General features: G+C 37.8%; 1 protein-coding gene across 2 annotated transcripts in view; it reads right to left on the bottom strand.

Annotated features, from left to right (window-relative positions):
- DNAJC2 (DnaJ heat shock protein family (Hsp40) member C2) overlaps positions 1-15573 on the bottom strand; it is a 33191-nt gene that overhangs the window by 163 nt on the left and 17455 nt on the right. For both annotated transcript variants that reach the window (XM_037057086.1, XM_037057087.1), the window contains exons 5-16: positions 13830-13971; positions 12219-12299; positions 11212-11277; positions 10678-10769; positions 10481-10602; positions 9918-10067; positions 6806-6894; positions 6663-6732; positions 4995-5179; positions 3959-4059; positions 3736-3843; positions 197-351 (exon numbers count right to left, since the gene is read on the bottom strand). In XM_037057086.1, coding sequence (XP_036912981.1) covers positions 197-351; positions 3736-3843; positions 3959-4059; positions 4995-5179; positions 6663-6732; positions 6806-6894; positions 9918-10067; positions 10481-10602; positions 10678-10769; positions 11212-11277; positions 12219-12299; positions 13830-13971 — 1361 coding nt within the window. The remainder of the gene's footprint in view (positions 1-196; positions 352-3735; positions 3844-3958; positions 4060-4994; positions 5180-6662; positions 6733-6805; positions 6895-9917; positions 10068-10480; positions 10603-10677; positions 10770-11211; positions 11278-12218; positions 12300-13829; positions 13972-15573) is intronic.

Below are 15573 nucleotides of genomic sequence, written 5' to 3'. Positions count from 1 at the left end.
GCAGACATTTCTAGTGTTTGGTATAAATATGTAAAACATTCAAATTGAGTAAGTCTATAAAGATACTACTGAAAAGGTTGCTTTTGAACTGCCAGAGCTCTGAAAGTTTCTAAAACCATTTCTTCGTAATTTTGGCCCCATGACTAGTGTAGTATTGAAATAAGCCTAAGTCTATAAATTCAAAAAAATCTACAACCTTATATCGTTTCATGCAGTCCTTCTTTGTCCTGCCAGGCACTGCTTCTGCTATTTTTTCCCACCTTTCAGGTGTATTTACTGGGTATGTTTTCAAGGCTTGTTCCAAAAGCTTCTGTTCTTCTGTTGTCCAAGGGGTGAAATCTGTGCATGGACCTGTTTAAAAAATTTTTTATTTACACAATGGAATATTATTCAGCCTTAAAGAAAGGAAATTTGACACATGCTACACTATGTATGGGTGAGCCTTGAGGACATTATGTTGAGTGAGTAAAATACAAAAAAGACAAGTAGTGTGTGATTCCACTTGTATGAGGTACTCAGAATAGTCAAGTTCCCAGAGACAGAAAGTAGAATGGTGGGTGCAGGGAGAGGACAATGGGGAGCTGTTGTTTAATGGGCACTGAACTTTAGTTTTCCAAGATGGGAAGGGTTCTAGAGAGTGGTTTCACAGCAGTGCGAATATACTTAATGTTACTGAACCATATGCTTAAAGGTGGTTAAGATGTTAAATTTTATGTGATGCATATTTTATCATAATTAAAAAGTGAATTTAAACCCTAATTATACAAAAATGTCTTGGGACACCTTTCCAATGAGTCTTTTGGTGCACAAGTATCTTGGTAAGTGCCCATTCAAATCTGATGTGTAACTTTAAACTTTTAGAGGTGAGATATAAACATCTAAGTGTTTAGGAGAGGGAGAAAAAAACTAGATAGCTCAGTAGGAAACAGCTGCCTTATATTGCTAGTTTCTTACAACCTAACATACTAAATTTTTTTGTTAAATCAGATTTAAATTAATAGTTGGGCTATTGGGTTCATAAAATGAACGTGTCATTTATGATTTCTGATAAATCTAGTTCCTTACAGCATAGTGGAAAGAGCTACCTCACAGTTATAAAACTTTTAGCTAGATGAGATCCTGGAAACCATTCTCAGTCTACACTGGAAGAAACAACTACTGAAAGTGAGCGAAGTGCCCCAAGTTTCCGTGCTGTAGATTCCGTGTTCCAGTGTGGCACATACACAACTAAAAACTTGTGGAGCAAATGCCAGGTGCCTCTACTAAACTAAACCTTTTACTGTTTGAGAAAACATCATACGCATACCAGGAAAAAAATTTCTCTCAAGGATATAAGTATTACACATTCCACCACTTCCGTAAGACAATGTTAAATGGTTAAAAAGATGACTGGTTATTCTAAGTTAATAGATACTTGCACTTTAATTACTTCAGACTATGCAGTGAAAATGCAGTTACACTTATCCTACCAGCAGTCTGACTACTACTGGTAATTGCTTCCTGTGAGATACGCTACAAAGTGAAGCCTAGAAACAGAAGTTACTAAACACAGACATACTGTGACAAGTTAGACAACACCACCACACCAGCTCATAAGGTAGAGAATTTCTATTTGAAGGCAAATGAACTTTTGAAGTCAGCTTTTAAGTTATGATAAGCCATTAGCAGAATTTCCTTTTACTGGTTTGCTGCTCACATTTAACACCATGGACTTAATTCATTCCCTCTCTCAGAAAAAAGATGGAAGTAACATAATTTTCTGTTCTCCAGTTCACAACACCAAAATAAATGGAACATGTAATGCTGTAAAATTCCCAAGAGAAAACACTATTCAAAAAAATGGTTCCTAGCTGGTATAGCTCAGTGGATTGAGCACTGGACTGTGAACCAAAGGGTCAGAGATTTGACTCCCAGTCAGGGCATATGCCTGGGTTGTGGGCCGGGTCCCCAGTAGGGGGCGCATGAGAGGCAACCACACACTGCTGTTTCTCTTCCCCTCTAAAAAATAAATCTTAAAAAAAAATTGGTGCCAGCTTGCTGCTTACTGGTGCAATTAAAGAAAGAGGAGACTGTCCATTAGGCCCATCAGAGGTGAAGAGGAGTCATGCCCACACTCCTTCCCTCACAGGGTCACCTCTCTCCTCACAAGACTGGCTGTCTGCACAACCATTGCAGTCTGCCTCCCACATGGAAACAAGCCTGAGAAGGAAGGGCTCAGAACAGTGTGCTCAGATCTGAATGTTGTCTGCTACTCTGTGGAAGGCATAAGGGAGCAGGAGAAAAAACCCCTAAAAACTGCCCCTCCAGCTATACTAAACTTCCACTTTGGTGCTGCCNCCTGGGTTGTGGGCTGGGTCCCCAGTAGGGGGCGCATGAGAGGCAACCACACACTGCTGTTTCTCTTCCCCTCTCTCTAAAAAATAAATCTTAAAAAAAAATTGGTGCCAGCTTGCTGCTTACTGGTGCAATTAAAGAAAGAGGAGACTGTCCATTAGGCCCATCAGAGGTGAAGAGGAGTCATGCCCACACTCCTTCCCTCACAGGGTCACCTCTCTCCTCACAAGACTGGCTGTCTGCACAACCATTGCAGTCTGCCTCCCACATGGAAACAAGCCTGAGAAGGAAGGGCTCAGAACAGTGTGCTCAGATCTGAATGTTGTCTGCTACTCTGTGGAAGGCATAAGGGAGCAGGAGAAAAAAACCCTAAAAACTGCCCCTCCAGCTATACTAAACTTCCACTTTGGTGCTGCCCTTAAAAGCCCAAATGATGCCCAACCCAAGCCCCTAAAAAACCCTTGATTTTTGCAACTGCAGGATGTATTTTTCCCCTTTATAACATTGTCTCAATATTTTCAAAAAAAGTTTTGGGATAATGAACCAGTCTTAGGAGCACAGGAAAAGTATGACTATTAAACTAGAGGATAGGGGCAGGTTAACATGTAAAAGTCAAGGCTATTAGCTAATCCCAAAATACATATTTGGAATGGTGATCTGGAAAACATACCCAAGATTAGCTTAATTTAGGGGAGAAAGGACTGGTGGCTCAGAAATGCATGACGGGAAACAACTTTTTCAAACTTGCTCAGAAACTCAACAGAAAAAAAATGTCACATCCCACAACACATACATGACAAAAGTTCCACAGAAAATGCTCATAAAATGGGTGTAATGTTCTCTGACACCTTCTATTCATGACCCATTAAATATTTTTCATAACCCACTTCTGAAGGAGGCTTAGGGAGGCTGGGTCATGATTTTCAGTTTGAAATTATTTCAGAGTATAAGGAATCTCTGTTCTGCCCCGATTCCCAACATGTGAACACTTTACCATACTTACTGTACACACACTCATGTAAATTGCAGACATGCTGCCCCTTTATTTCTAATTCTTCCATAAAAACAAGATCATTTTCTTAGACAGTTACAGTGTATTTTTCAGTCAGGGTAGTCTACAGACCTATCCAATTTCAATTGTCCCAATATCCTCCAGCAGTGATTTGTAAAATCTCATGAACAAAACACCTCCCCCGCTCGGCCCCTGCCAAGGACACTGTGAAAGAACTGCACTTCTCAGTTGTTAACTAAATTCACGACTGTCCTGAAATGCTTGCTTTACACCTCATCTGCTAAAAACTTTACTTCTCAATCATTCTGAACACAGACCTTAGGTCTTGTATCTTCACACAGTGTGGATACATGGCTAGCATTTTCTACTTAAAGAAAAAATTTAATTACCTTCAAATCGTTCAGAAGGTGCTGCATTGTCTGCCTGAGGCACCACTCCATGTTCTTTTTTAAATTTATCAAAAGCCTTTTTGTTTATGTCATCTTTTTGATGTGGGTCTGAAGGATGAAAAAATTTAAACAGATTACAGATCACCTCATTTAGTCTTTCATTACATTGTATAGATTATTTTAAAGTATTTCAAGGTATCAAAGAAACAAAACTGTAACTCACCAAGTTTTTGCAGACTCTTTGCTTTGCTGATAACATCTTTGGCAGTTCTCTTCACTCCAGAAGAAGAATGTATGTTCATATAATTAGCAATAACTTCCCATCTAGAGCAATCAATATGATAATAAAGGAAAGAACCCTCCAAAACAAAAACCAGATTGACCCTTCCATTTCTATTTATTTAAAATGTTTTATTTATTTTTAGAGAGAGGGGAAAGGAAGGAGAGAGGGAGAGAAACATCAGTGTGTGGTTGCCTCTTGCATGCCCCCTACTGGGGGAACGACTTAGCTTGCAGCTGGTAATTGAACCAGCGACACTGGTTCAATCCACCGAACCATGCCACTGACCCTTACATTTTTAATGCAGGAGGGTTAAGTATAAATCTATAGCTCTAAATTGGTGGTGTAATTATCACCATTGCCTATGGTTTTTGCTTTTCATATGTGTAAACCAACTATATAATCTTGGTTTCAAGTTTATAAAATCTTACAGATTTTATGTACAAATCAATGGAAATAAAACCTCACATTTGTGTATCCCACCATTTGTATACATACTTAGGAGATAAATGACTCCGAAAACAGATTTAGTTTCCTGATCTTATAAATGAGGGAGTCTGGATTTCTAAGACTTCTTTAAGTTCCGAAGTCAAAACTTTGCAGTAAGCTCAGGCTTGAGGTGAGAAGCAACGATGAATTAAGACTGACACAAACTCTAGTCCCTAATACAAGCCATGAAGGAATAAGCCAACATAACAGCTGAGGTTTGTCTCATAATTTTTAGCTTCCTGAGATACTGATGAATTATCCTGCTGTGTATGTGTTTGTGTTGGTGTAAGTTGTTAAGACTAGTAGGTTCAAAATACATTCTTGCTTTTCATACTTTCCACTGTGGCACAGAATTTAGTGGAAGAGTCTGTCCAGACTGAAGTTTATCTCTGGAAGTTCCTGCTATAACCAATGCTGTTAGTTGGATGTTCGTCTACATTAACCCCAGGCTCCAGTATGCAATGAAGAGAAATTTGATTAAAATTAGCACCTTGAATTCGTTCCAGCAGGGAAGAGGTTCACAGCTTTTATTAGTAATTGCAGATCATCTTCTGACCAGTTTTTACTGCCATTTCCACCTCCACCAGTTGATTTCTCTGCATTCTTAGATGCTTGTCTCATTCGAGCCTCAGCTTCCTCTTTCTCTTTTCTAATTTGCTCATTTATTTCTTCTATCTACACAAATATAATAGGTAAGTCAGGGACTTAAAGCATCTTGCTTCTCTACACTCCCTTTCTGGGTGGGGTCTGTGATTCTTCTCAACTCACAGTATTGTCCTGACAATGATCCAGGGGAATCCCAAGACTGGCATCAGCTTTTCACTCTGGCTTATGGGCTGCCAAGGCTCTGCTTAAGGAACCAAGAACCACCCTCTCTGCCTGACCCACCTTGTATTTCTATCATGTGACTTCTACTTGCCTTGGACACTACTTGTCAAGCCTCTAGTCACTGGATTATTCACACACAAGGCCATTTCAAACCTTTAAGCTCATACCCACTCTTTCAGCAGGTAATTTCAATTATTTTTATCTAAAAGGTAACAGCACAGTAAAGTGGCCTCTGTTTTAACTTGAGGTTCTACCCTTTACAACGATACTTACAATCTATAGTCAGACATGCACAAGTGAAAAAAGAAAACCTTTACGTGACCTTGTTGCTTCTGTGGGATGCTCTCTTGGAGTCATTCTGGACTCCTTTCCTCACTTCAATTCCACAGAACCAGTCACTAAATCCCAATGTTTCCAATAATTCTCATCATTATTCTCCCAGTCCAAGCCTTCCAAGAACAGTCTTATAACTAGTAACTTACCTAATACTTCCTGCCTATCAATGGAGATTAATAATAGTGCAGTGGTAACCCTTTCCTACTCAAAGATCTCTAGGAATGGAAACTAGCCCTCATGGTATTAAAAACATGCTTAACTTGGTGCTACTTTCCCTAACCAACTTCATCCCCTCTAACTTCCTACTGCTCCCTGTATTTTACAGTTCATGCTGTTGCCCTGACCTTCATTTTCACATCGTCCATCCTCAAGGCTGGCTCAAACCCTCCACTGAGCCTTCCTTGACCACTCCGACCTGGGGTTGGCACTTCCTGTCTAACCTACAGCATTTACTGTGGGCCCCTCATATTTTGGTCCTTAGGCCTTTTCTCTTCAGCCTAATTGTTCTTGAACTCCTTGTGGCAGCCACAGTATTAGGCATTTTGACAGATCACCTAGGCACAGTGCTATGTATAGTAGGTACTAATACTCGTTGCACTGAATTGAATTTCTGGGCCTGTTTCCTCATCTGTAAAATAAAAGGTTTATACTAGACAGAGCAAATATATCTTTTGCTCTATATATTATTATCCTATAAAAATACTCAAGGAATAGTCAAAACAAGTATTTTTTTCTAAGAATGATTAAAAAAACCTATGAATAATGTGCTAGGATAACACAAATCAAACATTATATATTGTAACTATATACACAAAGTGCAATTTAAATAAATCAACAATACCACTTACTGCAAGCAAAGCAGAGGAGGGACCCAAGAGAAATGCCCTCTTTGCCCTGGTAGTAACTTACATGTTAGGTGGGGAAATACTGAGGTGAAAGCAAGACAAACAGAAATATATGCTAAATACAAAGTAGGAGTGATATGTTCTATTACCTGTTTTTCCAGAGCGGCCTTTCCTACTTCTTTTGTAGATGATGTGAGTGTTTCATTCAAGCACTGTAAACTAAGGGGGAAAAAGGGATGAAACTTTATTCTAAACCCAGGAGAAGATTTCAGTATTAATTCTATAGTTATACCTTGCTAATTCGAGGCGATCACAAAGTTTTTCCACTTCTTCCATCATTTTAACCCGTTCTGCCTCATTGTCAGAAAAGTGGTTCCAGGTCTAAAAGCACAAACATAAACATTTTCATCTTGTACCTACTGACATTCAAAAATACATCCACAGACACAATTAAAAAGCACAAAATTCTCAAGAGGTTCATGAGGGGAGCATATGGCCTTCTGACCATCAACAACCACACTTCCAAGGTACTTCCCAGGTCTCTTCCAGACCTGCTAGCAATAAAAAAAAAAGGCATTACCAAGTGGGTGGGAGAGCAAAACAACAAAGGTGATGGTGCAGAAGAACTCTGGGTATTATAAAAGAATATTCCTTTGAGAACCACTTAAGAATCAAATCTTACATTGACTCAAGTTAAAATCCCTTTGTTAAGCTGCCTATTCTAAGTAGTGTGGGTTGAACTACTTAGAATAGGCAGCTTAACTACTACTAAAATTTCCAAAACTATTAAAATTCCCTGGAAATTTTATTTTATTATTATTATTGTTTTAATCCTCTCCCAAGGATGTGTTTTATTGATTTTAGAGAGGAAGGGGTCAGGGGGTGGGGGGAGGAGAGGGAGAGAGGGAAAGAGGAAGAGGGAAAGAGAGAGAAAGAAACATCAATCAGTTGCCCTCTGTACATGCCCTGACTGGGGAACAAACCTGCAACCTTTCATGTACAGGATGATACTCCAACTAACTGACCCACCTGACAAGGGCTGGAAATTTTAATTTTGCTGAAACTAAAGAAAAAGGTAATGTGTTAAAGAATAGGAAGTATCAGAAAAATTCGATTAACTAAAGATTATGCTTAGAATGGAACACAGTGATGTATCTGGATGTACAAGAATTGGAAAGTATTTCCCATTATGCCTTCCATTCCTCACTTTTCTTTGCTTCCTTAATCTGTGTAGTTTGGCTCTCACTAAGGTTCCAATTTGTCTTTTACTGTTCACACTTTCCTAGGCTTCCAAAAGCACTACTGATTTTCTTCCTATTTATCTGGGTCACTTTTTTCAGGCTCCTCTTTCTCTATTAGTACTTTTAGTATTGCAGTTTGCCAGGGTTCCATCCTCCACCCTCCTCACTGTATTGTCTCCCTGGGTGATTTCATTTACTCACAAGGTTCCTAGTGCCACTGAGATGTGGCACTCTAATCCTACTCTTGAACTCTGGACTTGTACACCCCATCACTTATCTTCATTTAAGTGCCTCACTGTGCTTAAGAGGCCTGAAACTGAAATCATCATCTCCCCCAGTTTTTGCCTCTTCCTCTGTTTTGTATTTTACTGAATTATAATGTCACCCAGCCACTATCCCATACAAGAAACCAAGACATATATTAACCCTCCCTCCTTCTCTAATACCTCCAACATATAATTGATACCCAAAAGGTAGCAGCCTATTCTGCCTCCTAAATATTGGTCCATTTCATCTACCTTTTTCTACTCCTATCATCTCTATGGCACAAACTAAGGTTCATACCATAATATTCTCACTTGGATTATGGTGAAAGTCTCCTAATTAGTTTCTCTAACACTAGTCTAAGCATCCTGACTAAAACCAACTCAGTATCAGATTTAAATTAGCAAGACATATAATGTCCTTCAAGACCGGGCTCCTCCTTACCTCTTGAGCTGTCTCTGGCTCACTAAACCCCATCCCTCTGGAATACTGCATTCTCAATGCTCTGTGATATCTCACTGCTAATCTCACACCTTCTGCTTTACCTGACTAAATCCTACCAGATCCAGAAAGCCCTCCCTGACCACTTTTTTGGTACCTTCTCATCCTACTACTCATCTTATAGTGTTAGAAACAGCTGTTTCTCATTCTCCATCACTCACTAGGAGATTCCTTTAATGCCAAGGACTGTGTCATCATTATATCCACATTAATTGTAACTGCCTGGCACACAGATATTTGATAAATGAATAACTGAACTCATGCTGGAAAGGGGCAATAAAACAAAGTTACCAAATGCCAGAACTTTTAACCTCATTTAAGCATCATCTCTAAGAACTATTTAAGCTCTTTATTTCCTAATTGGCCTTTTAATTTTTTTGATGTCACATTATATGCCCAATGTGCCAAGCACTATATGTAAATGGTCTCATTTAGTCTTCACAACTCCATCACTAGATATTGTTTCAGCTACTTTGTAGCTGAGGAAATTGAGGAACAAAGGGGTTTGAGGCAACAGCCTGAAGGCCACAGACAGTAAGTAGAGAAGGACTTGGAACCCAGGCTGCTTCGAACCTAAGCCAATGCTCTTTACCACTACGATATACTGCATCCTTCTCAAAACAAATTTCTAGGTAAAATCTGAGGAAAATATTTCGTATTTTCTGATAAGGAACAGTATTAGTCTTTGACTACCACTATAAATTTAAGAACATCTCTTGAACAAAACCACATTTGAAACCTTCTGGGATTTTTTGATCAATATTTTTAAGTGAAAAATACATTTCAATGCAAACTATCAGTACTCACCTAAGCCATCTCTTTATTTAGGTAAAAATAAAAGCTTTTAAATCCTTAAAAACACTGAGGATTAACTTCTAAAATAACTTTTTCTAAGGTAAGAATTAATTTTGCACAATTAAGGAAGCGGACAGCCGAAAGCAAGTTGTGGCACATTAACAGAACAAGGATACGGTTCCTCTAACAAATGAATGGCAATAGAGGGAGGGAGGAAAGATGGTGATAACTGTTACACAATTAGGTGACATGAAACTGAAGCCTTTGCAAATATCTTATTTACATCCTAACCTTAATAAACCAATGATAAAAAGACATTACTAAGATAATCAAGACACTAGAATACAGACCAAATATTAGAATATTAAATAAGTTTCTTAGCTTTGAAAATGGCATGTTTAGATTAAAAAAATCCGAGTTGCATACTGAAATAAAAGCATGTGTAAAATCTTTAACAAGTAAATTTAAAAACATTTACATTTTGAGATAAAATATGTATAACAGTTTAATTATATTTGCATGGTATAAAAAAAGAATTATTTTGAAGTTTAATCAGCAACTTCATTTACTTGTTACCTAGTTTGTTCAGTCAGTCTGACACACCTTGCATGAGTTTCGAAGTTTTTGCCTTTCCTTTTTTATGGCTTTTTTCTGGATATCTTTTTCCTTCTTTGCCAATAATGCTTGTTGTCTAACTTCCTCTTCTTCTTTCTCTTTAGCTAATCGAGCAGCTTCTAATTCAGCTTGTCTTTGCTTTAAAGTGGGGAATAAAATCATTTAAATAAGCAAATTAGAATTCCCAAATGCTCTATAATCTTACTGAAAAAAGTTCAATCTTTTAATAAATTAATTTAGAAAAAAGATGATATGTCAAACTTATTGAAGACTGACGGTTGAATGGGGAAAAGCAGCTGGTAAAGTTCTACAAATACTGATTAGAAATAAAAGATACATATTAAAAATAAGCATGGTATTACAGAAATTCTTATGACATCATGTTTTCACTCAAAAATTTACTGGTACGGAAGATCCCTTTATCAACTGTACAAATTATCATGATTCATTCACAGTAGCACCTAATTCTCTGCTTTCACATTATAGTTTTCCAATGAGATCTGAAAATTATTTTATGAACATTTCAAGTCCAACTTCATCAGTCATCTTACTTTTTCTTTAGCTTCTTGTTCCTTCCGTTTTGCTTCTGCTTTTGCTTTCTTTTCTGCTTCTTTCTTGGCCTTTTCTTCTTCCTTAAATTTTTTTATTCTTGGATCACAGCTATATGCATTATCTACCAGAAAAATAGTTAAATCTTTTGAATTTCTAACATTTGATTAAATAACTTAAAAAAATCAATTATACTTACCAACTAATGTTCTTATTCTGTTCATTTCTTCTTTTTTTCTTTGTGCCCTTGTTGCTCTGTTCTGCTTTTCAATCCATCTCCTCTCATCACGACTATAAAATAGAAAATATTGGAAACAAAATATTGCTCTAGGTAAGACTAAAAATGTAATATAAATTTATATGTAAATAACGCCTGAAAAGGTTATAATGCTGTCACTATTAACATTAAAGTGTGATTCTATTTATAATTAATTTGTGTTAATATTTTTGGAATATTTATGCCAACCAAATGTTCCAGGGAAAATTAAAATAAAATGTAGGTTAAGCAACTCGAAGAAAAAGAGTTTGCTGAACTGAGCTTTTTGGACAATTCTACTCCTTGACATTTTCTGAAGTATATCTTAACTGACTACTGATCTGGCCTCATTTAGCTTAACTTGTGAGAAGAGGGGTCTCAAAATATCAAGGCTCATTTAAAAAGAAATTTTTACATCATCACAAATACCAAAACACCAACTAAATATCTTCCTTTATTAATGATTTATATACATACCACTCTGCTTTTTCTTTTTCTTCTTCATCTAAATAAGAAAATTCTCTCCAAGAATCAAAATTATACCTACAGGCAGAAGTAAAATCAAACAAGAATAAACTCCTTAAAATTAACTTAGAGGTATATAATTTTAAAAACATTAATGGCAAGTGGATGAATTTATTTTAATAGATCCATCCACTCCTTTTGGTACTGAATTAACACTATGCTCAAGTCTTTCTTCTTCTTTAAATGACAATGTATTTGGTATAAAAATCTAAAATATACTTATCATTTCTCCTGGTCAAAATCATACCTCCCTGCTATCCCTTCTGTCAGGTTTTTCTCTCTTGCTGGGGACTTGTTAAGTTTTCCCTGCCTCCACCTTTGCTAGTCTGTCAAGCCTTAAAGTAACCACAGTAGTGGTTATTTATCTCTGGTTTTCGTCCTCTGAGGATAAAAGCAAATACAAGTGATAGAGCTAAATTTAATTGTTTTTGTTCTACAATGATTTTGTCTTAATTTACCAGATTCTTAATGAGAAAATACAGCACATACAAAATAACCACAGAATATTGTGCTTATTAAAATTAAGAAATTCGTTATAGAGACAAATAGTACTGCTTCCTCCACATGTACCCAAGTACTTTTAATAGCAGGATAGCTAAGTGAATATGTATTTATTTTTGTTCAGTTCAAATGACTTCTCAATTTCCATTTTTTACCACTATAGCATGCTTGATATCTAGAAATTTGATTAATAGAAAACATTAAAAAATCCTAGAAGTCTAAATATCACATAGGAGGTAATACATTGTTATGTGAAAATATGTACTAATTTCTGAAAAAGTGCTTTTGCTCAGTGAAGGTTCTCCCATACCTTAATTAATTTATGAAGAGTCAATTAAGTACTTACTGAACACATACGCCTTCTTAAAAAATGACAGCATCATTATCGCTTCTTGGCCTTTTGGCTAAGATCAAGTGTAAAAAATGACAGCATCATAAAATCAGTGTATTTCACTTACCAGAAAGAATAAAATGCATCTACATCTTCAAATGATGAATTCATGTCACCTAGTTTGGGAACATTTTTTTTATTCGACCATCTTGAAATATTAAAAGAAAGAAAAATTCAATTAAAAATTTGGTACAAAAGTTCAACAGACAAATGAATTTATTAAAAACAAGAGTTTTTACTGATTCCCAAATCTCCCTCTCCTAGATCCTCTAGGACTAAGAGAGAGAGCTGGAAGATTAGGAACTAGAAGATTATGAAACAATGTAGGTGCAACAGAGGACAAAGGTGGATGGGGATGGGAGAGAAAATAATGAATTGGTGTTTTAACCATCAGGTTATCTTTAATTCTATAAATTACAGGGTTGTAATGGCTGGCTAGGAAAAGTAGCACTAAGCCTCCTTTTCAAAGCTCACTTGGCTCCTGCCTGTAAACAGGCAGTACAGAAGCAACCTACATAGGCCTAGGCTTTTAAAAAATGTTAATACTAGCACAGGAGACCGAATTCCACCCCCTCATTACTACCATTTGCTCCCTAAGAGGCACGACTTTGAGGTTCAGCACTTTACCTAGCACATACGTCACAAAGTGAGGGATCCTAAGGTTGCTTACTGACACATTTTCCACTCTATAGAACCATTCCATAAAAAAATAATACACTACTTTTTTTTTCTTTCTTTCACCACCTTCAGCACTATTAAAAAACAAATGTGAGAAGAAAGCCTGGAGGAAATATCAGGCCATACCAAATGGCTAATCAAAGTGGTTCTTAAACTTGGCTGCGCATTAGAATCACCTGGGAACATAACACCCCTACGTGAATTCCAAAACAATTTCACTGAAACCACAATCTCTTTAGATGGCACCCAGGTACCAGGACTTTTTCACATTCTCCAGGTAATTCCAATGTGCAGTCAAGATGTACTCTGTAAAAACTTTTCAATGCCGATGGAACCAAAAAATTTAGAATACTGGTATATCCTATGTAAAAACTGATTTAAATGAAATAAACTACATATGCTTTAATCTTAAATGTAAGTCATCCTTTGTCAGAGAACCTCATAATAAGATGTTAAAAGAAAAAAACTGTTTTTCAATAAAGTAATGTAACCATTAACAATAAAGGAGAAGCAATAAAAGGAGGAACTAGTGAGACCTAAGTATCAGTATCGCACTGCATAAAGTCAGTTCTGTTCCCCAAAGGAAACATAAAAGAAACACATGCAGTGAGTTATACAAGAATTTCACTATGGAAGGATAAACTTTGTTTATAGAGCAAACAGAAACCTGGAGACTAAAACAGGCAGGCCAACAGAGCAGTGATTTTCAACCGGTATGCCACAAGAATTTTTAAAACATGCAATACCTGATTATTTAAATCTGTGGCACTGACCTCTTTTCCCTTAGGTTGTTAAATCAAAAAATGACAACAGCCAACACAACGATAGCCATTCAGTGTACATGAATCAAAATTATACTTATTTTTCTGTCAGAAATGCAAAAAAATATTTTTGGTGTGGTGCAGAATTTTAGTAATTAGTTTATAGGTGCCATGGGATGGAAAAAGTTGAAAATCGCTGCAATAGATCATTACGATCACAAGGGGATGCCTTAACTCACCTGGAATTCCTTTCAAACACTGGGGAAAACACTTCAAAGAAACTGTCCTTGGCTTCACTTTTAGAAGGAACTGAGTTATCAAAAGTAGGATCCACACTGTTAAATGCTCGTCTTTTCACTGGATCAGATAACATTTCATAAGCTGAGGAAAAAATGATAAGGTTACAGTACTATGACATTTTTTTTCTGTGAGAAAATAAACCCTTCCTTTAAATAATGTTGTTTTCTGTATTTAAAAATTTTGTGTGCTTGGGGAGTAGAACTGATTTAGGTAATGAAAACTCTAGCATTACTGCATATAATTGAACTTCCTTAAATGGCTCTTCTGGAAGACAAATGATAAAACAATGGTTAAATACTCATTCCTTGGCTTATGGTCAAGATGGGGATATAGGTAAATGGGTCTCACATCCTCCCATAAATCACATCAAAATTACAACTAAGTTACAAAACAACCATCATTCAGAAATGCTTGAAATCTACCTGAACAGGAGTCCTATAACTATGGATATAAAGAAGCCACACTGAGACTGGTAGAATGAATAGAGATCCCAAATGAGCTGGTCCCACACCCACGTGTGGTGGATGAAAACTGAAAGAAATATCTCCACTGTGGAGGCCCCCCTAGAGGAACGAGGTGTCCCAGCCCTACACTGGGGAACCGAGGACCCTAGCCCAGGGTTCCGGTGCCAGGAAGAGAAGTCCCCATAACTTCTGGGCTTCTAGATTCTAGGCAGTTCCTCTTAAAGGGCCCACACACAGTCTTACATGGATTCACTTGCTCTGAGCAGCTTAAAAGACACCAGGGACATAGAGGACCTGAATTGTCCAGCATCAAGGCAAAGGTTGAAGGGGCAGCTTTCTCCCTGACAGAAGTGCTAGCAGAGACCATTATTCCTTTGCTGAGGCCTCTCTTCACAGAGTCCGCAGGTGGGCACCATATCTGAGTCTTCAGCAACCTGACAACACTGTTCTCTCTGTTGTGGTGATCCCTGAGATCCTGCCCCACCTAACTTGCATGCCCACTCAAGTTGTTTCCAGTGGCTTTTCCATACAAGCAGCTTGTCTTGGCTCATGCTTTGGACTTGCCTAAAATCTTTCAAACTTCACAAACCTAAACAAGCAGCACCTAGCCTCTACATACCTCATACATATTGCTAAGTGGTTCCAGGCCAGCTTTAGTACACTCACAACTTGGCCTCTCCCAGCACCTCCAAGCCCAGCAACCATCTGCAGATCGCTTTGTAGCTCATGACAGGTTGCTCTGGACAAGGCACAGGTGGCAACTGGATCTCGGACTGAACCTCCCAGGAGGCCCCAGAATCAATTAACCTAGTGGAAAGCTTTAGATCATGATGAAGCACCACCTAACCACCTCCCTGAATGACACACTCAAGGGCAAACTCATCGGGCACCAGAGCCCTCCTGAAGCCAGTCCTTCTCTGTAGAGTGAGGCCCTGAACAGCAGATTTCCATGGTGGCCACGGCCAGTCACTGGAGCCAATCAAGATGGAGGTAAATTCCTCCCACTTAGGTGCCAAGAGCAATCAAAGCTCAACTACAGCAGGAGGGTGCACACACCTGGAATGCCCAGCTCAGGTGACCTAATAGGCTGTGTGCCCTTAGGCTCTACAGGACACCTACTGCATAAAACCACTCTACCAAGACCAGGACATGTAGCAGCTCTACCTAATACACAGAAACAAACATAGGGAGGCAGCCAAAATGAGGAGACAAAGAAACA

Source organism: Sturnira hondurensis, unplaced genomic scaffold (assembly GCF_014824575.4).
Source record: "Sturnira hondurensis isolate 20B ecotype Veracruz unplaced genomic scaffold, ASM1482457v3 Scaffold0009314, whole genome shotgun sequence".
Taxonomy (NCBI): domain Eukaryota; kingdom Metazoa; phylum Chordata; class Mammalia; order Chiroptera; family Phyllostomidae; genus Sturnira; species Sturnira hondurensis.
This window is presented reverse-complemented; position numbering and strand designations above follow the sequence as displayed.